Source organism: Microtus pennsylvanicus, chromosome 10 (genome assembly GCF_037038515.1).
Source record: "Microtus pennsylvanicus isolate mMicPen1 chromosome 10, mMicPen1.hap1, whole genome shotgun sequence".
Lineage (NCBI taxonomy): Eukaryota > Metazoa > Chordata > Mammalia > Rodentia > Cricetidae > Microtus > Microtus pennsylvanicus.
Genome location: NC_134588.1, coordinates 86,687,422 through 86,714,933, shown reverse-complemented (window position 1 = coordinate 86,714,933; position 27,512 = coordinate 86,687,422). Strand labels below are relative to the sequence as shown.

General features: G+C 45.9%; 2 protein-coding genes across 5 annotated transcripts in view; one reads left to right on the top strand and one right to left on the bottom strand.

The window, feature by feature from the left end:
• Cacna2d3 (calcium voltage-gated channel auxiliary subunit alpha2delta 3) overlaps positions 1-27,512 on the top strand; it is an 812,834-nt gene that overhangs the window by 674,506 nt on the left and 110,816 nt on the right. The gene's annotated exons all lie outside the window — the stretch shown is intronic.
• Positions 7,126-15,250, bottom strand: Lrtm1 (leucine rich repeat transmembrane protein 1). Its single transcript, XM_075988901.1, has 3 exons — positions 15,165-15,250; positions 11,696-12,292; positions 7,126-7,653 (listed from the first exon to the last, which is right to left on the bottom strand). Exons 1-3 carry the CDS (start codon positions 15,169-15,171, stop codon positions 7,196-7,198), a joined length of 1,062 nt encoding a protein of 353 aa, XP_075845016.1. The 5' UTR covers positions 15,172-15,250; the 3' UTR covers positions 7,126-7,195.

Below are 27,512 nucleotides of genomic sequence, written 5' to 3'. Positions count from 1 at the left end.
TTAAATGACGGCTAGCATCTCTTCACTTGCACAGCCTACCCTTGGCTCTGCCCACATGCTCTTTTCTCTGGTTCTGTCTTCTCAGAACCCTCACCATCTTAGTCGAGGCTATTGGGAGCCACAGCAATCATGTCCAAGACAAATAATATCCCCTGTCTCCTTCATTCAAAACTCTGTTGACTTCCCAATTTACTCAGAGGCAAAAGCCTGAATCTTCAGCATAGTCCATGTATTAGAGGGGGGAAAAATGAAGGGAACAAGAGAGGATAATGGGAGCAGACAAATAGCACGTTTCTTTCATGTGAAAAATCTAGCATCAGCATACACGCAGGCATGCATTTATAGCTATGAACCATAAAAGTGAAAAGGGAATTTTCTGAGGGAGGGGTGGAACCAAGAGGAGAGGGGAGGGAGGTCAGGAGAGGGTACAGGGAATGAGCGTGAGTAAAGCACGGTGAAACACGTGTGCAAAGACATCGAACCAGAGTGATACACGTGTGTAAAGATGTCATAACAAAACCATTGTTTTGTATGCTAGCCAAAACTGTTAGTTTCAAAAGCTGAGCCAGGCGGTGGTGGCACGTGCCTTTAATTCCAGCACTTGGGAGACAGAGACAGGCAGATCTCTCTGAGTTCAAGGCTAGCCTGGTCTACAGAGTGAGTTCCAGGACAGATTCCGAAGCTACAGAGAAACCCTGTCTCAAAAAACAAAATAACAAAAAAAGATTATAAACAGATAGATAAAAATAATAAATAGATAGATATGATAGATAGGTAGGTAGATAGATAGATGATAGATAGATAGATAGATAGATAGATAGATAGATAGATAGATAGATAGATAGATAGATAGATAGACAGACTGAAAACTTGCCAGGTGGTGGTAATGTACACCTTTAATCCCAGACGTCAGGAGGCAGTGGCAGGTGTATCTCTTTGAATTTGAGGCCAGTCTGGTCTAGAGAAGGAGTTCCAGGACAGCCAAGGCTACACAGAGAAACCCTGTCTCAAAAAACAAGCAAGCAAACAAGCAAAACTCAAAACAAACAACAGAAAGGGACATATTTACTCTTGAAAAGCACCTAGGTTTGGGGGGGGGGAGGGGAAATCCTTGTGTCTTAGGGTTTCTCCTGCTGTGATGAAACTCCATGACCAAAAAGCAAGTGGGTGAAGAAAGGGTTTATTTGGCTCACACTCCACCCTGTAGGCCATCAACGAAGGAAGCCAGGGCAGGAGCACAAGAAGGGCAGGAACCCGAAGACAGAGCTGATGCAGAGGCCATGGAGGGTGCTGCTTACTGGCTTGCTCCCCATGGCTTGCTCAGCCTGCTTTCTTACAGAACCCAGGACCACCCGCCCAGGAATGGCCTTACCCACAATGGTCTGGGACCTCTCCCATTTATCACTAATTAAGAAAATGCCCTATTGCCAGATATTATGGAGGTATTTTCCCAATTGAGGTTCTTTCCTTTCAGATAAATCTAGCATATATTAAGTTGATATAATACTGGGCAACAATTTGTATTTGAATTTCTGTTCCATCATTTACTGGTGGGATAACCTTAAGCAAATGTGCTTTCTAGACTCATGTGCTATGTAGCAGTAAAGTAATGTTTTCATTATAAGATAGATAATTGGTTAATATGCTTAGAAGATACTTGGCTCCAAATTAGATGCTTGTCTTCTGTTTCTAATATTGGTATAAAACACCATAACCAAAAGCAACCTGGGAAGGCAAGTGTTAATTTCAGCTTACAGTCCCACATCATAGTTGTCATCAAAGGATATCAGGGCAGAAATTCAAAGCAGGAACCTGTAGGCAGGGGCTGAAGCTGAAGCCATGGAAGAACACTTCTTATTGGCTTCTTTCCCAATGGCTTTCTCTTATAACACCTAAGGCCACCTACCCAAGGGTGGTGCCACCCACTGTGCGCTGGGCCTGACCACATTAGCCATCAATTAAGGAAAATGCCTGCAGGCCAGTCCTAATTGGGACATCTTCTCAATTGAAGTCTCCTCTTCCCAAGTGACTCCAGCTTGTGTCAAACTGCTGTAAATCCAGCCAGTACCCCATCAGTGAATGTTGATGATGGTGCTATTATTGATTTTATCTAAATGAGGAGTGCAGTGACGTCAGAGTCTAGATAGTGCGGCTGACTGTACAATAAACAGAAGTTAATGGGGGGATTAGTCTGTATTATCCATGCTAATTACATGCTTTTGCATCTAGGTTTATCGGACACACAGAGAACTAACTATGTGTGACTTTTGGAAAGTTTTTTTTTTTTCCTTTCCCATACTTCTATCGCCTACCTGTAAAATAAAGGCGCTGAACTATATCAAAGTAGCAAATAGCTTTATTCCCCTCTGTCAGTGCTAGCTGGTCTTTTGTGAGCCCAGGGGAAACAGTTTTAACTGGATTCTGAGTCTGGTTAGGAACCTGCTGATGAGTTTTCTGTGTTCTGTAGTAATGCCCGCGGTGAACAAGGAGGTCAATGCAACTGTTCTGGAATTTTCCAGGCCTAGACTTATTGTTCTTCAGGGCCTTCCTGGCTCCTTTGATTCATTTTCTGGATCTTCTTAATGGACCTGGGAGACTGCATGACTGCTTACATATCCAGAGGATTTGGAACACCCGGTGTCTTTGGTGTGGGAAAAGATGCCAGCTATCTTGTCAAGATCCTGAAAGCAGGCCAGTAAGATATAAAATCGAGTCGCTGAGTGAGACAAAGGTCTCTTTGAGATCTCATTGCAATTTGAGCATTAAAATATGAAGAATTTCTATCAAGAGGGGGAACAGGATGGTCCCCTGGAGTTCTCTAAATAATCCAGCTCGGGCACACCTTGTAGGCTGGTGTGTTTGTAGGTTTCTGGTAGTAGAAAATATAGTAGATGTACTGATGGGGTTTTAACTACACTGGACACAGTGATGATCTGCATGGGAAGTTACAGGTTTCAAAAGACGGCTATATGTAGCATGAACCTAACTGGTCTTAATAATAAAAACCCAGAGTCAGATATCAAGGGTAAAAGCTGAAAGATCAGAGAAGCAGAGCAGCAACCATTAGATAGACTTCTTACATCTACAGAGTCCTCAAACCAAATGGGACAAGACCCTGTCACCATGAATCTTCAGACTAAATGCCTGAGCTCCTGTCTCCTCCTGCATTATATTCCTCTCTCTGCCCAGCTGTATCCCTTCCTGCCTCCACCTACCTGGTGCTGGCTGGCTCTGTGTCTCTTTTAGACTGAATCAATCTCACGTAGCTCAGGGTGGCCTTGAACTCACAGAGATCCATCTGCCTTTGTCTCCTGAGTGCTGGGATTAAAGGTTTGTGCCACCACTGTCTGACCTCTACAGCTAATTAGCGACTTAGCTCTGCACTCTGATCTCCAAGAGAGCTTTATTTGTTAGATCACAAACAAAATATCACCGCAGCTATATAACTATGAATATGGGGTACAGACAGATTACTTTGGAAACCAATTTAGCCACTTCTTTCAATACTGCGAACAACAGTTTTCAACCTTCCTAATGCTTTGACCCTTTAATACAGTTCCTCATGCTGCAGTGACCCCCGGAACTTAAATTACTTCATTCCTACTTCATGACTGTACTTTTGCTACTGTTGTGAATCATAATGTAAATATATGATGTGATATTTACACATCATTTGTAAAAGGGTCATTTGATTCCAAAGGGGTTGCAATGCACAGGCTGAGAAACACTGGTTTTAGGGTGTGAGACCAAGGGGTTTTCAGTAGTTGTTCTTAGCATCAGCAATGGGATTTGATTTCCAGGAACCTTCGGCAGGAAACCCAGGTGTGCGTCCCTCTTTCACTTTATATTTTTGTACAGCAAAATGAGATCACACCTTCTTCCGCTGGCATTTTGTCATCTTGAGCACACGGTCCTTTTCAGCAGAGTCTGAGGTCCTTGCTGTAACTGCAAGCTTTTCTGCTCTGCTAGCAGATCTTTCTCCTCGCAAACCCTTGTGTGTTTTCCATGCCTTTTGCACGGACTTCATTGTCAAAAGCTACGGCGTCTGTGAACTCGGTACCCTGCTTAAGCAAAGACCACCTTCCTCTCACCACAATGTTGCACCCCCTTTATTGAAAACGGAACATTTCAGATGACTTTCTCAGAAACAACCGCGACACTAAGCACGAATTTTGGCCTTAGCATCTCCTCCAGCCTGGCACGGTGCTGGACAGACATTCTTACAGGGGAATCTATGAATAGGAAAGCAGTAATAAGCAGCTGAAAATAATCTGTGTGGCGTTTGTAAATTGCCCCTCGTGAGCTGCAGTGCTTGGGAAAGATAATTTGTGGTTCTTGCAGAATTCCCTGAAAACTGGGTCTTTCATCTGCAGAGCATTTTGCAATTAAAACATTTCATTTCTCGTATTAACAAATGATAACTCCACGTTTGTTCATCTAAACAACTTGATTTATATTTTTTCTGTGCTGAGTAGCTGTTGACATTTCAGAGTAAGTAATTATTTTCATTGCCAACTGCTGTGTGCGGTGGACTGCCGGCAAATGATGGAAATTTGAGTGTACATATGTATCACGTAAATCCTTTGCTTAAAGGCTACCTATTAAACTAGAAGCCGTCTGCCTGCGTTGTCATCTGTACTTCGATATCTTATAGGATTAGAATGTTGACAAGCGTGGGTTCGGGCCACATTCATGGTTTGTGCTGTGTGCTGGAAAGGCTTTTACGTAATCTCTGAGGTCCGGGCTAACCTACAGCACCTCCGAAGCATTGGCAGGGCACAGGAGACTGGCAGTCTTAAATCACTCGTTAGAGGAGGCATGTGCTGTTGGCCCTGGGAGTTGTTGGGCATGTGGTAGCTCAGGCATCCCTCATGGGAGTGTCAGAATTCCATGTGGAATGCTCATGGAAACAGTTTGCGCCATGCCCGCTAACAGTGTAAGCTTGAATAACATTTGGTCAAATGGAGATGCAAAATAACGAACCTTCTCAGTTTCCTCTCACATTCCATTCTGGGCCAACAACAACAACAACAACAAAGGCACCGTTCTGACAATGGAGGGACATGCTTTTGTGGCTTGAAACTAGTGGCTATATCCTTGGAGTAGGAACTCAGTCACCACACAGTTAAATCAGCCACCTTGGCACAATACAGAGGAGGTATCATGGTAAGTGACAGCCCGTGCAGCCATGGGCCTTCCTTGGGAACTCTTTCTGTTCTGGTCTTTTTAACATTGTAACCACTGATACGTATTTATTGCACATACTAATGGATTCTCTGTGACTTTCCATTCATATATACATTGTGCTTTTAAACTTAGAATATTATGTATCCAGTTTTATTTTGATATTTAGAGTGTTGGCTATTCACACTTCTGCTTCTTCTCCCAAGGAAACTGTAGACGAATTGATACCCCAAAAAGACACTCGACCCTTAGCCCATTCAGCTGTGTGCAAGGTTCACATAACTTATAGCCCGCTAGGTGTCTGTCCCATCCTGACATGTGCGTGTCCTATTTGTGTTCCTGTTTGGGGATAGACTACTGACTGGAGATCCAAACCAATTTTTACATGGCCTGGAGGGCTGAGTAGAGCCAGTACCCTGAATGGCAAATGTGCTTTATCCTTTGAACCAACTCCAACTGATTAGTTCTAGTTGCCTATAGTGCTGTCTTAAGAGACCATCTGTGGTGTATTTGAGGCTCAGCTGCAAAGTGTGCTGGGATTGATTAACAATGTCTGTCATGGGCTCCAGAGGAAAGCTTGCCCCATATTTGTCATTTTCTCCTTTTAGCATGTCTTTAACTCCTCTGTGCTCTCTTCCTGCGCGAAGTAGTTATAATCTAAAAAAGTGCCTGTGGTATAAACAGAAAGAGTAGGTATAGGTATATTCCACTTTAAGAAACCCTAGCATAGAAATGCAAATTTAAAAAATGCATCAATCTGGAGCCAATTATTTCCATTACAGAAAAGATTCCATGAAAGGTCCCTTTAAATAGCAAGCTCCCCTGCTGCATTAAAACGATGATTCAATTTACAAAAATTCACTTTGCATGCAACTCTCTGGGACAAAGTCTGTGGTCTTAGCAAGCCGTACCTGAACTCTTTAAAACCATGCGTCAACCTTAGCCAGGATGTCTGCACCAAGTACCTTGAGTGCCCCAGTAACTCCCCTGTCCCTCAAACTTCCTTCTTCCTTCCTATCCCAGAGTGGTGAGCGTACCATCTGGGTGATGATCAACAGCTACTGGCTCCCACCCGACATGGCTGTGTTTCATTAGTGGGAAAGCTGATTGCTCTGAGGGTGTTTATGTGTGGGTGTAGCTGTACAAATCCATGCCCTCTATGCATTGTGTGTGCCGATGCAGAAACACACGCACCATTCAGACGAATCTAAATTCATCCCTGCTGTGAGCGCTGGGGTAACGTTCCAGCTGGTTGGTCCCTGCTGTGAGTTCTAGTAAGGTTCCAGCTGGTTGGTGGATGTGGTCTTCTGGTGATATCTGCCCTGTATCCTGGTTCATCCATTCTCTCTGTGTGCCTTCACATCAAAAAGAAAGAAAGAAAGAAAAAAAAAAACCTTACCCAGGCTCCAGGCCTGAGTCCCATTAACCAGACATGGAACTCTTGTCTTCTCCTGCAGCTTAGAAAGCCCCAAATGGTTTTCTGATTTAGAAAATTAAATATAATCTGACTCTTGTGGCCAGCTATGAAATTCCCAACCAACAGACATTTCCACTAAATATGTAGCATGCACAACATCTAAAAGTCCCGCCGAGCTAGCATGAACTTGAATTATAGAGGCATCCAGTACCCCTCGGGTAAGAGCACCAGCCTCTTCCCAGGCACTCCAACTGGTGGCCCCCAAAGCTCCTCACAATGCCTATTGGCACAGATGTCAGCATTCCTGTTGCTCTGCAGAACAAGTTAATCCGGGGAAAGACACCTAAGAGAGACGGCCTCTCCCTTTCTCATGTTGCTGCGCATAGACCCATTGTCTTAACTCCTCAATCGCAAGGTATGCCTATTTTATCTTATGATACTTGAAAGCTACACCATAAATTTCTTCCATAAATTTGGGTACTTTAAAAAAAACCTGACACGTGTTTTCTCTCAGTTGTTTTGGGAGACAAAACACGGGACGACAGCGGTAAAGCACATGAGGGCCACTCAGACATTTCTCGAGGCCCTCGGTGATCAAGGAGGACTTTGACATGGCGGCTCTCGGACTGCTGAATGGTCCATTGGCTCCTTGCTTCCCATCTTCTCAGACTCACGGGTTGATGTTAAGAGTCTCCCTTGGTACTGGGCTGTGATGGCTGCGTAGGTACAGCCATAGATAGCAGCCGCCAACATCATGAGACAAACGATCCCACATACCACCCCGGTGATGACCACGGTAGCCACAGCATGGCGCAGGTTGGCTGGCTTTGGTTTGGGTTTGGTCCCACACTCCGGAGAATCTTGCTGTCCAGAGTTATTCTCAGAAGGCTTGTGGGCCTCTTGCGGGGCAGAACCAGGCTGCTGACCTAATGAGGGTGCCAGTTGTGGAGAAGGCAGAGGGCAGGGTTGGTAGAGTTCATGGGGAATGGAGAGGAGATCTCGTCCCTTCCAGGGCTCAGGCAGCCTGCAGATGGCACTGTCTGTTACTCCCCCTTCAAGACACAAAGCAAAGGGCAATGGTGGAGCTTGATATGACAACATTCCAAAGTCCTCAGCCTGCCACAGACTAGAGCATCCCTTATTTTAAGAATTTATTAGAAACCAAGTTTCCTTACTATTATATAAAGGCTGTGGGGACCACTGGGTACATGCTGACAGGGACCATGAGGGCCCAACAGCCAAAGGCATTGTGACTTCCAGCTACCGTCCCACCCATTCCCCACCTTTCCTGCCAGATTCTCACTGGAAATCCAAGGAAGCACAAAGCGAATAGCCATTCTTGTGTTTGTGTGTTAATTGCAAAGACCCTGTGTCTCTATCAACACGTTTTCCCTGAGTTGTTCGTCTCTGAGCATCTGACAATACCTTATGTTTAGTTCATGGGATTTAAGAGGCTCGTTTTCTCGGGCTTCCTGACAGTTACTACTTCCAGTTCCAAGTGTCTCAAGGAGTTATTCACTGTGGGTCTTGGTCTCTGTAAGGTGACTGAGACCCTTGGGCATGTGTGATAGCTATCCTTCCCTGCAGTACTGCTGCACAGTACACGGGTCCACTATTCAGCTTCGCGCGCATGAACTTCTTCAAGTTTTCTGCCATTGGGACATCCTAGTTGTATCTGACCTGACAGCTTAAAGTCCTCCTGTTCTCTCTTATAAGGAATTCTTTTTTAATTCACACAGGATGTGAGTGGATAAATCAACACCCAAACCCAGCTCCTCTCCCCTCCCCAGTATACTTCTCTCTTTCTGCTTCTTCCTCTCTGGCATGTCCTGGGACTATGGCAGTGGCAGAAAAGCCTACTTGACTGGGCAGCACCCATAGGACCAGTGGCTTGTTTCTCTCAAGCTGTCTTGCAAAACTCACCCAGAGGAGGGTGACACTCTCCCTTTGCAAATGCAGATTGCAGATTCTCATTTTACATCATAGGGAAAATTTTAAATTAATGCCAAAAAGGCACATATGCTGGTAGTCACTTCAGCGTTATTGGCACGTGCCATTACATAGTAGTTCAGGCTTTGGGAGTTGCACGCCCATCCGTGTTATCTAATCATTGTAAGATGAGTCATAAGTGATCTACAAATAGATAGAGCCACCTCATAATACAAGATCTGCCACATGGCTTGGAAACTCCGGGGTTGATGACAGTGTCAAAACCCAACACATGCTCTTTTTGCTGCTATTGCTTAAAGTTGAATGACACACACCAGATTCCTTCCCCCCAATATCCCAGCTTCTGCGTTAATCCCTTGAGACATGGATCCTGGTTTTAAAGAAAAAAGACCAAAGAGGAATTTCCTGAGCCACTGGTGTTTGTGAAGCTAAAGGGACAATGTATTTGTCTCACTGAGCCTAGCAAGGGCTGAGACGATCGGGGCTCTGCCTCTGTGGATCTTACCTCCCTTTGCCCCCGGCTACGGCAGCCCTCACTAGGAGCTGTGTGTCAAGGCAAGAGGTTAGAGAGACAGAAACCCAAGGGGAGTAAAGGCGTTTGATCCAACCAAAGCACAGGAGAACCCCGACTGCTAGGCCAGGCAGCTTCACTGACCGATGTTCACCCAGGTTATGGTATGTTGTGTATTCTCTCCAGATTTCAGGTTTTCTCTAGATCCACTTTCCACTCTAGAATTGCACTAAAATCCATAGCCTTGAGACTCAGAGCAAAGGAAAGGCCCAATGTGAATGCCTGGATATGGCAGGAAGGCAGAGCCTGTGGCTGGCACAGTCTCAGTAGCCTGGTGTGCAGCTCCTCCCAACTCCACTGCCATCTTAGGGACTATGATCCCAGAGGCAAGTCTGCTGATTTCAGCATAAGGTTCTCTCAGAAAAGTTTAGAGAACAAGAAGCTCCAACTCCCCATCTCCATTGTCCCCCAACCGACACTGATAGTGTTTCATCTCTGTGTCTCGGAGGAAACTGAGTTCAAATCTTAGGTCTGTAGATAAGCTAACCGTTCTATTCTGTAAAGTTACAACCTCACTCTGAGCCTCTGCTTGTATTCCTGGAAGTGGGGGAGAGAAGAACAATCATGAAATTCTCTTTTCAGGACTGTTCTGGGAACTCCTCCAATGGATACATTGTGTCAACTGTTCAGCTTGTCCCGGCTGTACCCTGCAGTCAGCCATGAACAGAAAAGGATGGGTTCACAGGTGAATAAAAGATGATCATTTACTTTCCTGTGTGTATGCGTGGGTCAAGGAAAGACGGTTCGACACGGACCAAAGCAAATCTTTTTGCCCTTAGGCAGACATGATACTACATTTTCCAAATCTTTGGGGTGTCACTTTAGGGCCCTGAGATTGAGCTTTACCCCGTGGACACAAGAATGCTATTTCCAGAGCAAGAAAAATCTCCAAGATGGTCCTCTGTGAGATGTGTTGGCTGGCGACCTTAGATGTCATGAGATAAAGTCAGTGGCATTACAATCCAAGGAAGCTTAGATCCCCAAATGATTGCATGGAATAAAGACCTTACTCCCAATTTCTTTGGGCTCTGGCACAAGTAGACAGTAGACTTAAGCATACACGTCTGAAGTTGGGGGTCTGTGATCTTGATTACTCTGCTTTGGCTGATACCTTCAGTGCTTGTCTTTGTCTGTAACAGTTCAGACTAGCATCTGCCCATTAGCTTAGTTTTAGGCAGTGAATGCAGAGGCATTTTACACAATGGTCAGATTATACTATACTGTTCCCTAGATGAGAACCCCTTAGGACTTCCCACCTCCCTTAGGATCAAGTCCAGGCAGGGCACCTGCTCTGCACATACATGGGGACTGGGCCAGCACCCACGATGTCCTGGGCATTATCTCCACCCAGCCTCCCTTGGTTGTCTCTCACTAAGCCATGTTACCTAGTCACCAGCCCCTTTGCACATTCTGTGCCCCACCCCCACAGTTACCATCCCTTCTTCCTTTCCTGCTTCTGGTTCTTACTCAGGTTAGTTTCTTGGGAGTCTTTTCTTCCCCATCCTATCTAAACTGGAGCACATTCCCACCCAACTTCACATATGCCCTGCCTGACTGTCTTAGCACTGCCGTCGGAACCCATCCATACCTTTATTCTTTTAAATAATATCTGTTTTGACCCTTCCAACGTCACCTTCATAACTATAAGCTGTTCCCATTAGCTGCCTTTTTCTCTGAGTCTAGAATAGTGCCTGGCACATCGAGGGCATTCGAGGAGAGGAGCACAGGAGTAGAGCTCAGAGAAGCAATATGGGGCTCAGGAAAGAGCGTAAGGCCACGGCCCAACAGTCATGCTGCCTCCTCACTCTGTGCTTCTCCTGTGCAACCTCAGACCAGTCACTGAACTTCTCTGGGATTCTGTTTCCCAATGACAACAGAGACTGCCAAGTTTTTCTCTCTCGTCTCAGATAGCAAGGACTGTAAGGTGTACTATATGGTTTCTGTCACAACTGCTCCACCAGAGCCGCTTGTATAAGACACCTGTTCAGTATATAATGAAATGGTATGGCTGTGTTCAAATCAAGCTTTATTTATAAACCAGAAAAAAAGGCAAGATTTGCCCTTAGTCTATAGGTTATAGAATGATTTCCAAAGTTTACTCCCTCTAATATTCTGGGATCTTTTACTTAGATTTCGGCTTCTGTTTAAAGAAATAGTAACTTTAGATGTGTGTGTGTGGGGGTGCTTTCTGGACGCAGATTTAGTATTTGGTGAGATTCACAGCCATCATTAGGTAGAAATGGAAAGAGAGGGAAGCTATCTTAAGGAGTGAGAGCCTCAGCCTCAGTCAGATCATGCTTGAAAATTAAAGCTGAGAATCCTCTGGTGCCCGCTTCCTGGATAGAAGCCCATGTCATCTGCACGCACACTGTGATAAACAGAAATACCCACATGGAAACTTCCTCCACACTCCAGCAGACGCTTACTCCTTTGCCACACTCTGAAGCTGGCGTGACGTCCATACTAAGATGTGCAAAAGCCTACATCTCAACCCTCTTGAGATGTGAAGGATGGAAGAGGTCCACCTTCGACTGGTGATGCCCACAACAGCATCCCTAAGACCCACTACTAACCTGCAAAGGTGAATCTCTCCAGCCAGAGTTTCAGACCCACCAAGTGGCAGTCACATTTCCAGGGGTTGTTCTTTAGAAGTACCAGCCTCACCTTGGGCATGGCCTCCAGAAGTGTACGCTCCAGATGTTGGAGACTATTCTGCTGCACGGCGAACACCGTCAGATTCTCCCAAGGCTTGCCCAGGGATGTGGGCAGGAGAGTGAGGCTGTTGGATGACAGATCCAGCTGCCTGAGTCCAGGTAGGGCATGGGCAAGACTGGTTTCCAGGGAAAGCAGGGAATTTTGGGTTAGGTTTAAAACCTCCAAGTGCCGAAGCCCATAGAAAGCCTCTGATGCCAGATTCGAAAGAGAGTTGTTGGATAAATTTAGGGTGCTGAGCAGCGGCACGGACCTGAATGCAATAGCAGGAAGCCAGTGGATCTGGTTATCTTGTAAGAGCAGGGTTAGCGTCCATGGGGGTAGATCAGGAGGAATCTTGGACAGCCCCTGGCCACTGCAGTCCACAGAGTTCGAAGGTCGGTGGCACAAACATTTCTTGGGGCAGCTGCCCACACCTGGGAGCAGGATGCTCACACTGGAAAACAGCAGCAGAACACCTGAAACAGAGGGGAGAGCCAGCCACTGTATGAGCAATGGTCGCTACCAGCCAGGGAATTCACAGGTAATGTGGTCCTGAGCCGGCAGTGTCTTCCGGCTACCCAGAAAGGAAGTTCTCACTTTCTTAGCAGAATGGGACTGAGTGCACCCAGCCCATCACTGTAGCCTCCTCTTTTCTGAAGCCTAGGAGAAGTAACTGGAAGATTGATATGACATGGGGAGAAGAAAGTCATTGTGGGGCACATGTCCTTTGGGGGTCAGAGCCAAATATGCAGGATGTGGCAGATCAAAAGGCAGCAGAGGTTCTTATGGTCGCACTTCTAAAGGGAGCTCTCCAGAGGGCAGGCCAATTGAGCTTTGTATGGTGGTGGGAATGTTCGGTGTCTCCCCTCCAACATGGGTGTCGCTAGCCACCTTCAGTACTGACGGTTACTGAGCTCACAAAATGTGACTGCTGCAACCCAAGAGCTGACTTTGATTTTTCACTTGGTTTTAATTTATTTAAACTTAAAGGATCAGACATGACTTCGGGTGACTGTATTGGCTAAGGCATGCCCTACAAACAGCTGTAGCAGGGGAAGCCCCATCTGTGATGATTGTCTCTGCTCCGTTTCTTTATATAAAGTTTTTAAACTTACCCCAAATTATTAGAAATAACATGATAAGCATTTTTATTTTGGTAACCCGTGGCAGCCACTCAGGCTGTTGGACTTATCTCATCTTGCTTTCACTGGGAAGTGTAGTGCTTGCATGGGCGGACAACCCTTCTCTGATCAGCCCAGCCTTTTCTCACAGAAGCCCCTGCACAGACTTAGCAGGTTGACGTCTTTAGATATTTTCAAAATCACAGTGACTATCTGGGATGACAGGTATGTGTCACCGCATCCAGGGTTTATGACAGAGCTGAAATGCTCACAGCACTTCCAGCTGGGGTTGAAATGGGGGCGGAGCCTATCACCTGAATGTTCTCATTAGACCTTTGGAGTTATTTAAGGATTTCTCCCCCAGAAGCTGAAGACTAAACCCAGGGTCTTGTGCTTGCCTGGCAAGTGCTCTCCCACTGAATCAAATCCACAGGTTGTAAAGGTGCTATCATGTGCTCAAATTCTCTTCATTTGCTCCAGGACCCAGCATTTCCAGACTTACAAAGTATTAGGAACTTGTCTTGAAGGAGACTGTTAGGTATTCCTTCTGATTTTTATTCCCAAAATTGCTGGAGATGCTCTCCAAGATACAAAAATATTATAATGAGCATTGTAAAATGCAGAGGTTAATAAGAATAATAGCAGATGACCAGCCAGCATGCACTTCTGGACAGGGATCACTCTTATTGCTTCATAGCTACAGATTCACCCTAATGACCTTGTCAGCGTGGTTTTTGCCTTCAGCATTTAGAAGGAAAAAAGAGAGGTACAGAGAGGCAAAGTCATTTCCCAGGGTCACAGAAATAGCAAGCAATAGAAAATATTTTGAATCCACACTGTCTACAGAATTTGAGAATTCTTATCTGCCATACTCCTCCACCAAATCCTCGAGAGCGACGTGGGGCAGCAGTCGGGGAGGGATTTGTACGGTGCTGAACTGGTTTTCAAATATATCCATATAAATGTAATCATAAGTGTATCCTATCTGCAATCTGTCCTGTTTAGTCAAAACTGCGGATCCACATGGGTATTTAAAAGCTTCTTCATTTCTTTTAACTAATATGGCGTGTTCTGTGTGTGTGACCATGTCAAATTCAGTATCCACTCGTCTCTCATCAACGAAGGGGCATTTGAGGTGCCAGGGTTCCCTTCTCTCTTTATCACAAATGATGCTGTAAAAAGATCCCTGACCCAACACTGCACGGTTATATTGGGATGTAGGGGAGGGCTCCCTAGAATCCAGAGTGGGGTTCATTGTCAGGATTGATATTTTCTTTAAAAACTGCTTAATCATTCTTCAAAGTTCTGTCTCCCTCCCTTTTCCTCTCCTGGGATTTGAATTTCTAAGTATGGCAAACATCTGTCAAGGGTACTTGTTTGAACCGTAGAGGCATTTACAGGGCCACTGAATGCTATTCAAAACCATGAATGGTTATCAGCACTAAGGCTTTCAAGGGAAGGTTATTTGTTTGTTGGTGTTTTGGGCTTCACCTAGGGGGAAACATAGCATGACTGTCAAATGTACTACATCTTGATTTCCCTGCTTTGAACTCTGCTCATGGCTTCTAGTGCCCAGGCCTGTAAGGCAAGCAAATGAGGAGCTTTCCAAGGGGTGTTGTTTGCTTTGATTTAGTTCAAGAGACATGGAAAATCACGGTCCTTCCTCAACAAAAGGCTACAGCCCTGGTTTTCTTTTCTGTAATTTTTCAGATATCCAAATGGCTTCTTTCAAAACCCAAATGTCTTTCCACTAGAAATCACCCGACATCTTCACTGTTGTCTGAGACGGAAGTGTTAATTAGTTGCAGGGGACCAGTTCTCAAAATCTAGAATATGTTTTTTCACCCAGTCCCCTTATAAAAACAAAAGGCTTACCTTCCTGAGATGGGGGCCAGTTTGTTCCTCTTTTCTTGACCTCCCACTTCCCCAAAGGGAATAATAAATGAACTCCAACTCAAGGTACCACATTGTCTATGAAATGGCCCATGGCAACTCAAGTGTGTCTACACCACAGCTACACACATTTGTCTCCAGCTGCCCCGCCCCCCCCCCCCCCAGCATGGTGAAACATCCATCTTCCCACTGAGAAGTATTTTTTGCATCTGTCCAATGTTTTAAGAAAGACAGGTTTAAATTGATTTCTCAGAGCCACTTCTCCGAGGGGACCCCTTCCTTCTCTCCATGGGTGACTTGTGGGGTAGGGGCAGTGGAATTCATTACCACTCACCTTTCATGGCTCAGTCTCTGCAGTGCGAGCCCTCAGTCAACACGAACCCGCTTTGTGTGCTTACAGATCAACACACCCGGGCCACGGCAAACCTGACGTCCAGCTTTCTATTCACTTTCCCGGGATCCAGCGTGGGCTTTCTCTGCTGCAGAAAACAGTGGCTGCTTGCAGGAGGTCACGGCTTTAAGCAGCCCACCCCCTTGTCCCCGTCTGCTGTGGTCCTTTTCCATAAGAGGATCTTTTTATTGTGTCCCCGTCTTTTTTCTCACAGTGTTAGCCTCCCTGGGATCTCCTCTGCCTCCCCCATTCAGACAGCGAGCCACATAAAGAATGTTGGTCAGCCCTTACTGAACAGCTGTAGCATTCAAACATGACCCTGGTGGCCCGGCCTTTTTGATTATTTAATCTGCTTGAAGTCCAGGGCACCAAAATAAAACAGCCTTCTTAATCCGGCTGTGGCTTCTGCATTCTGTTGACTTATCAACCATGCTGTGTCAACCCTCACTGGGCGGGGGTGCCTGAAACAGATCCCCAACTCAAGGGTCTCGCAACACAGCCAGCCAAGTGTGTAATATGAGAACAAATTGGCCTGCTGGAGGCTAACACAGTTTCTACTGCGTACTTCTTTGGCTATCAAGGGTGCATTCTGCCCACATCCTTGGAGAATAGCCATATTGACAGGTCTCCGTGCCCTGAAACACACAGCTATGGTCCTTCCGTAGACATTTCCAAGCCCTCATCCCCAGTGCCACAAATATGTCTCAGCTACTTTGCTGTTTGATCCATGCCCGCTTCCCCCTCCCCCTCATTGAATTGACCTTCTGGAGCTTCTGACCTTCTGAAAGCATGAAATACTCGGTTTTCTGCACTCCCTAATGCTGAGGTTCACGGCCCTTTCTCAAGCCTCTTCACATAGGAAACAAGAAAATTGACTCTGTAGGAGCTGGACAGCAATGAACTTGCTTGTTTACCAGTAGCCAGTGCTGCTAACTTCCCTAATGGGGCTAAAACCATCTCTTTGAATGCGCAAATGCCTGGCCATTGACCAAAGTGGACTTCCGGTGCCTGAAGTGAGCCTGTTTTTACACTCCAGATTGTTCCACAGATGATCTGTGACTGGTCAGGTGACAAACTCACTTTTTATTGAGGTTGCATAAAGTAAGCCTCTGGCCCCAAGAAGTATAGTTGAGCAGTTGAGTGTAAACTCTGGGATCATCTCGTATGGGGCTAATGGTACTCAGTGCTTTTCAAGATTGTGTCCAGGATTAAATCCAGCCCAGAGTGACTTCATGAAGGCTACCCGAGGGTGCAATGACCCTTGAGAATACCCCCAGGACTTCTGATCTGCTCTCAATAGAAGAGGTTCAGGGCAAGCTTGACTTCTCATACCATTCTGAGGTAGTCGGTTACTGAGGGAGGCAAGGAATCCCCTGTATGTGGGACCTGATATTGTATGCTGTTCTTCTGAACAGTTCCTTGGGAGAGATCTTTCCTCTGTGGACAACCTGCTTCCCACCTCATAGATTATAACATGTTCACCCTGTCATTTCTAGAAATTCCTCTTGACTCAGCCTGTGCCTGTTGTCCCTTCTCTTCAGCACCTTTTGCATCTGAGGCAATGGAGACAGTTAGGAGATTGTGTCCTGTTCATTCTGTTCATGTGGAGATTAACAGAAGAGGTCTAATTGTGAAGAGCTACATCCATTTCAGGAAAGAGTAAATGTTTTCTTCCTCCTCCATTCCTTCTTCCCACATTTCTTCCTCATTTTCCTGTGCATGCAATGTAATGATAACTGTTAGGTTTTCCTTAAAGCAAGCCTCCCTGCCGATGCAAATAATTTCAATCAGACCGAATTAAACTGAATAAAACATGCCCATGTTTAATGCAGTGTTCCCTGGTGGCACCCAGAAAGCATGGAGAGGGAGACAGAGAGAGAAGGGGAGACCATGCAAAACCCAGAGACCACGTGTTTGTTCATTCTCTGGGGGGCAGTTTAAGTAGCCTGTGGGAGTGGTCCTGACCCTCCCTGGGGAGGGTCACCATTTGGCGGGCTTTCTCAGAGATGGAGTTTGGACTAAGGCAACTCCTAGGGAAGGGGGCTTGAAATGGAATTTCCTTCCTAGTATTCCAAAGATGAATGCCAAAGGCGCTGGAATGAGGCCCATAGACTATAATATTTCCGGACTCTTTGTATAAAAGGGTGCTAGGGAGTTGGGGTGATGCTTTTGACCAAATCATAATCATTGCTCAATGGCATATTGCCATGTCTGGTATGCCTGTAACATGCTTACATCAGAACACAATGGACATCTGTAAGCTTCATAACTGTCTGTGAACTGTGAAGTCACATATTTGCCTGCATGCCTCTGTCTTTCGCAGGGATCAGAAAACATTGTGTGTGTGTGTGTGTGTGTGTGTGTGTGTGTGTGCAAGGCAGTGGTAGTATATTTTAGACATGGAGCCACATACTGTCTCTGTGGAGACTATATAGCTTCCCAATGCAGAGTGAAATCAGCCAGGGACAGCCTTGAATGCTCTACCATGGTATAGGTTCTTTTATAAAAAACTGGCCAAGGCTGCATTGACCCTGGGGCTGTGATTTGCCAAACCTGCTCGATTCCACCCTTGTGTGCCTGCTGTCACTACTCCACCTTGCCACCCTGTCACTCACTCCAAACTCTTCCCACCCACCTACACAGTCAGATCCACCATCTGCTCTCCTTATGCGTAAAATGAAAGGTCTGGACAAGCCTCTGAGCCTGGTTATGTCAAGAGCTCGTCATTCTGGCCAGAAGCATGGACAAACTCAAAAGATACTGTGCTTACCAACCTAGCTGAGCGTGGATAAACTGGGTGTTTCCTTGAGTTTTTGTGGCTCTAGTTAGCTTTGTCATGCAGGATCCAACGTGAGTCTTGGATTTGGAGGCCTAAAAGGGTATATTAACAGCACAGTTGGAGCTGGGAGGATAGGACAGCTACAGGGAAGTTCAGGGAAGTTCAAAGACATGAACTGTTGGAGTCAGACTGGCTAATGGAAGAAGCCCACCTTTGTGCTGTGTTAATGCCCATACATCATGGACTCTCTGAGATCAACGTCCTGTTTGTAGAATTCAGGGAGCAAGAGTTCGGTGTGATAAGCATATAACATGGTTCTGGAAGGGCGAGCGATTCCAAGTCCATGTTCTTACATCTCCAAAAGTCTGAGCTGGCTGCTCCCACCTAACACACAAATGCCCTGGGAACAGAGAGAACCTCCAAAGTAGATGGGTCCTGGGAGCAGCTGCTTGCCCCAGGGAGCTCTTCGGTTCTGTTTGTTCCTGTAGACTCTCACAGGCAACTCAAAGCTGGGCCAGAGCACACATGGCCTGGAAGGCTCCAGGACACGTTGAAGGACTTTGGATGCGAAGGCTGATTGATTTATTCCATCTGACCTCAGCCAAGAGAACAAAGTGAGGCTGCGTGACCTGCATGCTAATGCCTGCAGCTCTTTCCCCACCCCTTCCTGAGCTGGACCCAAGAGGTAGCAAGACAATTGTGCATGCAAAGAGCTACCCGGGAGAGCAGCCTGGTGCCAGTGCTGGCCCAGCCCACCCCTCAAGAGGAAGCCTGCACCAGAGGGGCTTCTGCACCAACACCTAGCAGGACCTTAGTTTCCCCGGTAGGAACTTCATATCCACCTCAAAGCGATGCATTTCTTCTCACACTGGTGTTTTGAGACATCCTCCCCTCAAAGACACTTTCTTTTCCTCGCTGGAAGTCGCATGTTTCCTTACATAAATTGGTGTAGTTAACATTTCGCTTCCCTCCAAAAATAAATCAACAACCGTTATTAACTCTCAAAATTGATGATGTTTGGAGATCCAGCATGCACCAGCTCTTTCTTCCAGGCAATATTAGACAGCTATTCAAAGAGACTAAGTTAGAACTAATTATATCCATCTGGAAGAAGACTTATAATAAATTATTAAGGGAAGGAAAGCAATTTGTAATGAGAATATGTATTGTATGATCCTATTTATGTAACAAAAAATTAAAAGTCTAAAATGATCCCAACCTGTGGCTGGGGGGAGGTTCTGAAGATGAGGAATAGTCCCTCCCAGCTGGCAGTGCTGTTAATGAGGTGACCCTGGTGATTTAAGAGAAGAAGAAAAAGGACATTTTGGTTTTTGTATTTATCCTTCTCCATATCCTGAACTCTATATCCAAAACAAGCCTTGTTTAAGTCTGTAATTTAAGAGCTAGGAAAGAAAAGGGCTTCTTTTGCTAAGTACTTTTTACCTACTGGAAAATTCAGATGATCCGTCCACTGGTGGCTTGCGAGTTCCATGGGTACACGAGGGATGCCAATTGGTATCTGTGTATGACCTTTCCCAGAGGGGGCGTCTCTTTTCTTTGCTGTCCTGCCATTGGGCCGTAGGTGCACTTGAGCCTTTCTCCCAGTCTTAGTGTTTGCTTAGGTAAAATCATGGCAGAATGTCTCCACACCTCTGTCAGAGGACCCCTGTCCAGAGGGAATGCTGTAGAGACCCAGTGCCAGGGCCAGGTGGCCAGACCCAAGGATAGCTATAGTCCAGGAGAGTAGGGAGGAGGCCCTAGACTCCAGGGGAGCTGCCAATTTCATTGTCTCTGGAGGCTGTTTGGCATTTGAAAACATGGGGATAAGAGTGAAACCGTTCCTTTAGGAATTCTGGGTGACCAGATACACTAGGTGTAAAATTCACACCAGCTGATCAAAGGGTTCAATGTTATTGACTTCCTTTCTCATGCCCTCCCTCTCTCCCTCTCGCTCCCCTTCCTCCCTTTCTTCTCTCTCCTCCCTCCAAAGTTTCTCTGTCTCTCTCTCTCTGATGTTTTTCTCTCTCTTGAAGTTATTTCTCTCTAGAGGTGTCTCTCTTTGGGTTTCTTTCTCTCTCCAGGTCTCTCTCTCTCTTTCTAAGTCTCTGTCTGGTGCTGAAACTAGAGTTGACTTCCACTCTGTCTCTGGGGCTTCCTCGTTCTCCTTTGGACTTAATCTATGTGACACACAGCAGAAGAGCTAGCAATATCATTTTAATTTTAGTCCTCTTGATCACTTATTTTTTTGCACACAACAGCTCAAATATTGTTACAGATTAGTCTTAGTTAAAATCCTTTTGGTGATTATATAGAATAATCCTCAAATCTCAGTGGCTTAAATCAACAGCATCATACCTATTGCTCTATGCTCTACTTCACACTGGCAGGGAACAGGCTCCAAGCAGTCTCATCTGGGGGTCCAGCCTTCTTCCGTATATACCTGGACCCTCTTCCTCTCATTGGTTGGCTGATGGGAGAAGACAATGAAGATATGGTGTAGACTAGGTACTTAACACAGAAAGGAGTCACATGGACCGTAGCTAGCACTGAGGAGAAATGTGACCTGTGCCAGAAGTGGAAATATGGCTTTTGGAGATAGTTCACAACCTGTGCTCCAAACTGTCTTTGCATTGTCTCACTACAAGATGGCAGCTTTCAAGTCTATGTGCTTAGATGCCATTTTCCTTCCACCCACAGCATGGATAGGAGTCTCAGTGGGCTCGCTGTTTAGATGCTGAATGAATACATGGTGGTTATTGTGGGTTAAGAATGAAATGCCCTTGTGGACTCGTGTTTGGAGCCAGTGAGGAAGGACATCAGAAGGGTGGGCTGTGGTGGTGTTGCTCAGCTGGACTTCCCATTCACTCTTAGCTTCATGACTGTGGACACAATATGACCCACGGCCTCCAATTCCTGCTACTGTGCTTTCTCAGGCATGATGGCTGTCCCCTCTTGGACTGTAAGCTGAAATAAAGCCTTCCTCCCCTGAGCTGCTTACTGTCATGTCGGGATCTGGTCCCAGTGGTGAGAAAAGTAGCTAACACATGGTTTTACTCTTACTATCCCTTTTTAAAAGCAGATGACAAGACGCAGAGGAGTTAGATCATCCGCCCTATCTCTCCAGCTTGCTTATGGCTGACATGGATGACGAGAACATGTATGATAGATACAACAGTCCCAGAACCTTTAGTGATGCTTCTTTGTTGTGTTTTGAGACAGGACCTTCACTCAGGCCACACTGGCTTCAAATTCAGAAACATTCGATGCACCCATTCTCTGGCCAGTAAGTTACAGATTGAGTTATGTGCTAACACTACAGCAGGAGATAAGGGCCCAGGTTCCTTTCTTGGCTGTCCAGTGTAGAACTGAGGCTGCCGTATAGTTTCTCTGGGAGAAAGTGGGAGTTTGTGTTCAGCATTGTGTTTTCTCTTGCTCCTCGGATAAGGTGAAAGTTGGATTTAAGGGACACCTAGCATCAGTCATGAATTTCCATCCTTTAGTAGGTCTCTCATTAACTGATGACCGAAAGGACTAGGGGCCAGGAGTTTCCAGGTGAGGTTGACAGTGGCTTTGAAAGACTGCCCAGTCCTCCCTACAGCTAGTGCAGGCTCTGCCGTTTGCAACAGTGTTTGCAAGCACTCTTCTGCACCCATTTTTCTCAGGACTGAGAGAGGCATTGTGGGATAGGCAGAACACAGCATGCTGGCCCTTGGCAAGCAGGAAGGGTGCTGTCTTGCAGTCCTTATCAATTGCATCCGAATTCATACACTTTGAACCTGCTGCCTGCGGGGCTTTTTTGTCATTGATATTGCTGCTGCTGGTGGTGGCAGCGATGGTGGTGGTGGTGGCAGTGGCGGTGTATGTGAAATAGGGCTTCTTTGATGCAGCCCAATTCTCCAGAGAGGGAACAGACTCTTGGGAGTAACCACTGGGGATTTCAGGAGCAGAAAAGGCCAAACTAGAAGTGCTGTTTGGGGGCGCATTCTCTGTGTACTGTCAGGCATAGAGAAAACACAGACTCCCCAGCCCAATGCCTTGCCAACTGTGGTCTTCCAGCACTTTTCCCGCATGCAAGATGTCTGCGAAGGTAAAGATGGGATTCGGATAAGTATGATTAAAAGTAATTAGTGTGCTCATGTGGCCCACCAATAAACACAGGCAGATGCTGGTGGACACAGCCCTAATTAAAGAAACAAAAAGATCAAGACACAAGGCAGTTTAGGAAGCCTGGCCAAGGCCTTACACCAACTCGTTTTACTTAGATCTTTTGATTGGCTACTTTTGTCCCTGCCCCGAAAATATAAATTGGAATTAAATTCATGTTTGTGTTTGATTGCTTACTCATTTTTATTTTACACATAAAAATGAAGGTTTTATGTAGTTTTTTTAATAGGTTTTTATTCGCTTTTGTACCTTTATTATGATGATTGTTGGATTTCTGTGACATTGTATGTTTCATTGTATGTTTCAACTGTAGCTCGGGGTGTGCATGTTGCCATGTGATCGTGAGCCATGTCTTAGACTTTCCCCTGTAAACTTTACTCCCCATTCGCCCTTCCAAGCACATTATTGAAAAAAAGTCTTGGAAGAAACAGTTGTCTTGAGAAAGATTGACATTCTAATGCACCTATTATACATATTGAGCTTGAGGAGTCCTTCTTGTCACTCCGGATTATCTGCCTGTCATTTAATATCGTAACAATGTCCAGAGCCAGGCATGGCAGCAGACACATAGAATCCTAGCACTTGGGAGGTTGAGGCAGGAGCATCAAGAACTCAATGCCACTGGTTTCAGACTGAAAACAAAACAAGATCTGGAAAGATGGCCCAGCCGTTAAGAATGCTTTCTGTTCTTTCCGATCGCCCAGCTCTGTTCCCCACAGCCACATCAGGCCACTTACGACTGCCAGGAACTCCAATCCCAGGGCATCTGTCTCTTCTGGCTTTTGCAAGTATTTTTACACACATAAACACGTTCAGGTACACATAGGTGTACATAAATAATAATGAACTAATTAAAATAAAACAAAAATTCAAGTTAAAAATCAAAAACAACATCAAACAACAACCAATTAAAACCTGATCTCAGATGTTGCTTCCAACAGTGGCATGAGTTGAATGAATTATTTAACCTCTTTGGGCTCCAGGCTCAGCGTCTAAAGCAAGCCACAGATTTATGAGCAGGGTTAAGTGAAGTTTTTAAAATGCTATTCAATTCTTAGTAAAACATATTGGCCGGTAGCGATATAAGCCACTTAGCATCACCTGTATTGTCTCCGTGTGACACATATCAGCTAGGTACTTGGGCTCCAACTACTTCAGGACTATACTTAGAGCTAAGGCGAATTCAGGTCCTAGGACAGTTTGCCCATGAGTGGAGTTCACTGTCTTTGTGGACTATAAAGCAGGGGTATAGGTATGTTTGCCTAGAATTCATCGCCCTCCCTGGCTGCTTGTGCTCTAATACAGCTCACCTGGCCGGCAGAGTAGCACCACTCAGGCAAGCTGTTGGTGGTGGCACACATACATAACCTTCTAGCGGTGCCACTGAGAACAGAGCGAGGGTTCTGTCTCCTCCTTGCTTCAGACCATTCTGATGCACTCGCAGTGACCCATGTCCCTTCACCCAATTCAGGAATGCCATACTGAGCAACCTATTGTGTGCATCAGCTCCAGACTGTTCGGGGGTTTCCTCCAGACCCCCTCCCTGGTCATTCGCTATCCAGCTCAGTCCCAGTCCCTAGGAGGCCCTCTTACCAATCCCTGCGAAATTAGAAAGAGCATGTAGTCATCCCCCTCGGGCTGTTTAGCTTTCATCCTGCAGCATGACTATCAGAGTCTGGAGGCTGATAGGAGTGGAAACATTTGCTCTCAGCAAGCAGGCTCCTTCATGTGTTGTCAACATTTCGTTTGTGATTCTAATGAGGCCAAGGAGAAAATCAACTGAGTGTGCTTCACCACCCCTCCCCACCCCCCAGACAGCTTGTGTTTATAGTTTCTATCCTATGAGGGCATTTGAAGTACAGCTTGGGACAGGGGGTGCTGAATAGGTGAGATCTACCAAGCCATCCTCAGGAAGCAATGTGGGTTATTACTTAGAAACTGGAATTCTTCTACTTGGTGATGCTTTGCGTTTCTTGGAAAAGTAAAAACATCCTCCTATGAAAGGGAAAGGGAGCTTTACCCCAGCTCCTTAGTTGTCTATGGTTTCATTGTTAGAGGAGCAGTTCTGTAGCGTTCCTGCCTGGCTAAGCTTTCTGTTTGGAGACATACACCTTCCAGACACACGACGGCGAATTCAGTGCAGCGGAATCCACATGGACACTTCCATCATACAGATGTGTGAGAAGTACAGGCTGCAGTCTGTAGCCACATCGCCCTGAAAGTGCCTGCTCTCACCTGATCACAGAAGCTAAGCATGGGCAGCCTTGGCTAGTGCTCAGATGGGAACTGTACTAGGGAACCATGCAAAGAGGAAGAGATCCATGGTGCTCACTCTAAGGATAAAATCAAGGGATGTGATATGGGAGGCTGGGGCAGGTATACCTACAGATTCTAGCCAGACTAAATTCACCCCAAGGAGGTTAGGGTCAAGAGTCCATGCAGACGCAGGCATGATGTCTGTTGGGCTGAGAGATCAGATAGAGGGCTCAGTACTGCAGGGACTTTAGGAAACCACTGTGCTTAGGATGCTGCGATGGGGGGAGGAGCTGTAGCACATGGACCCCGGAAAGAGGGACTGTTGCTGCTTGTGAGCCCAGACCTCATCTTCCTCGCTGTTATTTACTTATTACATAGAAAGGGTTTTCTTTCTCTCATGCACACATTACGCAAATGCTGTTGTCTGGTGTTTGGGTCAGGACTGGAGCCCTGCAGGGCACTTGAGCAAAGCTAACCCTTCACTGTTGGCAATGCTGAGTGACTGTAACTAGCAAGATGCATTTGCTGTCCTCTGAATGTCGGGGAGGAAGGAGGGAAGATGGCGACTTCATGGGTACGGCAGAGTATCAGCACACATGTTCCACATCTCAAGCTCCCCATCCAGCTTGTAACAGAGGAGTGTCCCTGCTTAGTCCAGATGTCCTGGAGTCCAGTGTGGAAGAACAAACTCTTCTGGGACCTTCAGCTTCTCTGCTGGAGCAGAACTTGCCCTCCTGTGAGATGACGCAGATGTTAGTGAGGACACAGAAGTCAGCAGAGGAGGAGGCACGCAAGCTTCAATGTCAACAACCATCGCTGTGTAGGCTCATCAGGGCCTCACTCAATAGCCTCTGGGTTCCAGACATGACTCAGGCAGAGACAGGCGCCATCACTCAGCCCCTGGTACACTGCTAAGTCGCAGCACTCTCTCTGAGTTCTATCTTTAGCATTTGCAAGGCAGACTGACCTTAATGTCCCTAAAATCTGTAATACAAAGCCAAGTGCCAGATATCTGAAGCTTAGATGTAGCTAACCAAAGTTACCTGGCCCTTCCCTAACCTCTGAGGCTCAATGTCAAAACTTTATGTACTGGCTCTTGTGAAAAACGTTATTATATTTTTTGCAACTATGGAAGTGAGTCAAGAGTTCTTTTTGAAAATAGCCTTCAAGTGAGAGACACCATTTGTGGGCATGTTGCCAAAGAAGGCTGGGATCTGTGTTTTGGAAACCAAAGGGTTGCCTCAAACAGGATTCCAGAAAAGCCTTGGTACAACCTGACCAGCCTGTGCTTTTAAATGTGAACAAGTAGATCATCCCTTTGATTGCCAGGGGAGGCTATGTAGGTGCAGGGAGTCTCCTGGGTACCATCTTCCTGAAAGTCACCCAGCTCGCCACTCTTTCATCCTGAGAAATGAAGTGGCCACAGTGTATGGTGATCGGAAAGGATCAAGAACATCAGAAAATGAAGGGGCACCAAGAGGAAAGGGAGTCAGCCTCTGCTTGTGATGACGGGGCACTGCCCAGAGCAGCTTGCTCTCTGTCTGCAAACGGCCAACTCTGTCATGTAGAGGGAGGTCTTCCTGACAGTCATCGGTGATACCTGGGAAGGATTGTTCTCTCTTTCTCCTCATAGGAGAAATGTCAAGGCTTCATAGACTGGCTTTCTTCACAGCTTTGACCCTACTGTGCTCTGTCATCTTGCCTCTTTCCTCCAGTCCCTTCCTTTGTATTTAAGCAAAAGCAAAAGAAAGACCCTAAATAAAACTTACATCCAAATGAAGCTGACTTGGTGGAGATATTCCATTTCTACCGGAAGCAGACTACCATTGCTGGCTTCCAGGGGCCGTTGCTGTGGTGCCACAGCCGTAAAGACAAGAGAAGGATTGCTGTCTCATTTCTGTAGCATTCAGGAGATCTTTGCAGGAGCAGAGGTGAGGAAAGGGACTACTGGTTCAAGGAATTAGAGCCAACGTGGTCCATTCCTCTGTAATGTTATCAATCACATCTTGGACACGTTGGTTGGTTATGGCAGCTCCCCTGTTCAGAAGCTGGCCTGCAGGCTCATGTGACCTCTTTCGGTGACTGGGCAGGAAGGAGAGAGCTCCCTTTGATCTGCGGACAGTAGCAAGAAAGGCAAGGCATTTACAGCCTTCCTGCCTTCTTTGCCCAGCTGATTGTTTGGACAGCCCTAAGGAAAAGGCCCCCTGTCTACCTCGGACATCCAGATTCCTTCACGGAGCATAGTTTAGAGCAGAGAAGAAGTAGAGACTGTGCCATCACATGGAGGACTTTGAGGTCTTCCTGCACAGGAACATATGTGGGACTGAGATCTGAGCAGATGGTTTTCTCAAAGAAAGGAATGGAAGACAGAGAGGCCGGAGTTCATCCTAAAGTCATCCCACTGGGTGACAGACATCTGTGGACAGTAAGGAGCCACACTCGCCATGGAGATTTCCAGCCCCATTTACCTCAGAATTCTTGAGCAAGCATACACACGTGCATTTTGAAAATTAAGAGGTGGCCTTGGAAGACTAGCTGTTTTCTACTAATTCTTCAGAAAAGAGGAATGAAGGAACTTTGAATGGAGCAGGCAATGTCTCTTTAAGTAATATTCTGCTTCCCTGTTGTGCAATATACTTTGATGGGTTAAAATACAGCTCAACTCAAACACAGCACTGCTTTGGTGCTGAATGCTGTAAAATTCAACTATTCCTCCCTGGTATTTAATTATGTGCTACAGTATCTCAGGATGTAGACATCTCACAGACATTGGGCTATGTGTTTTATGCACTATCAGGGTGAACTTTGATATACATGAGTGCGTAAGACCGTTTTCTGGTCTTTATATATTACAATATTAAAAAAAAAACTTGGCTGCCTTGCTCCGAAGCTCAATTTTATTAGAAATAAATATCAAAGCTACACAAGTATGAATACCCAAAATGATTCCAAACAAACAAACATTGTTTTATGAGACTTGGGAGATGGCCCAGTGGGCAAGAACTCTGCTACACAATCATGAGGACCCAATTTCAGAACCCTACACACCCATATACAAGCCTATAACACACCAGCAGTGTTGGAAGTAAAGT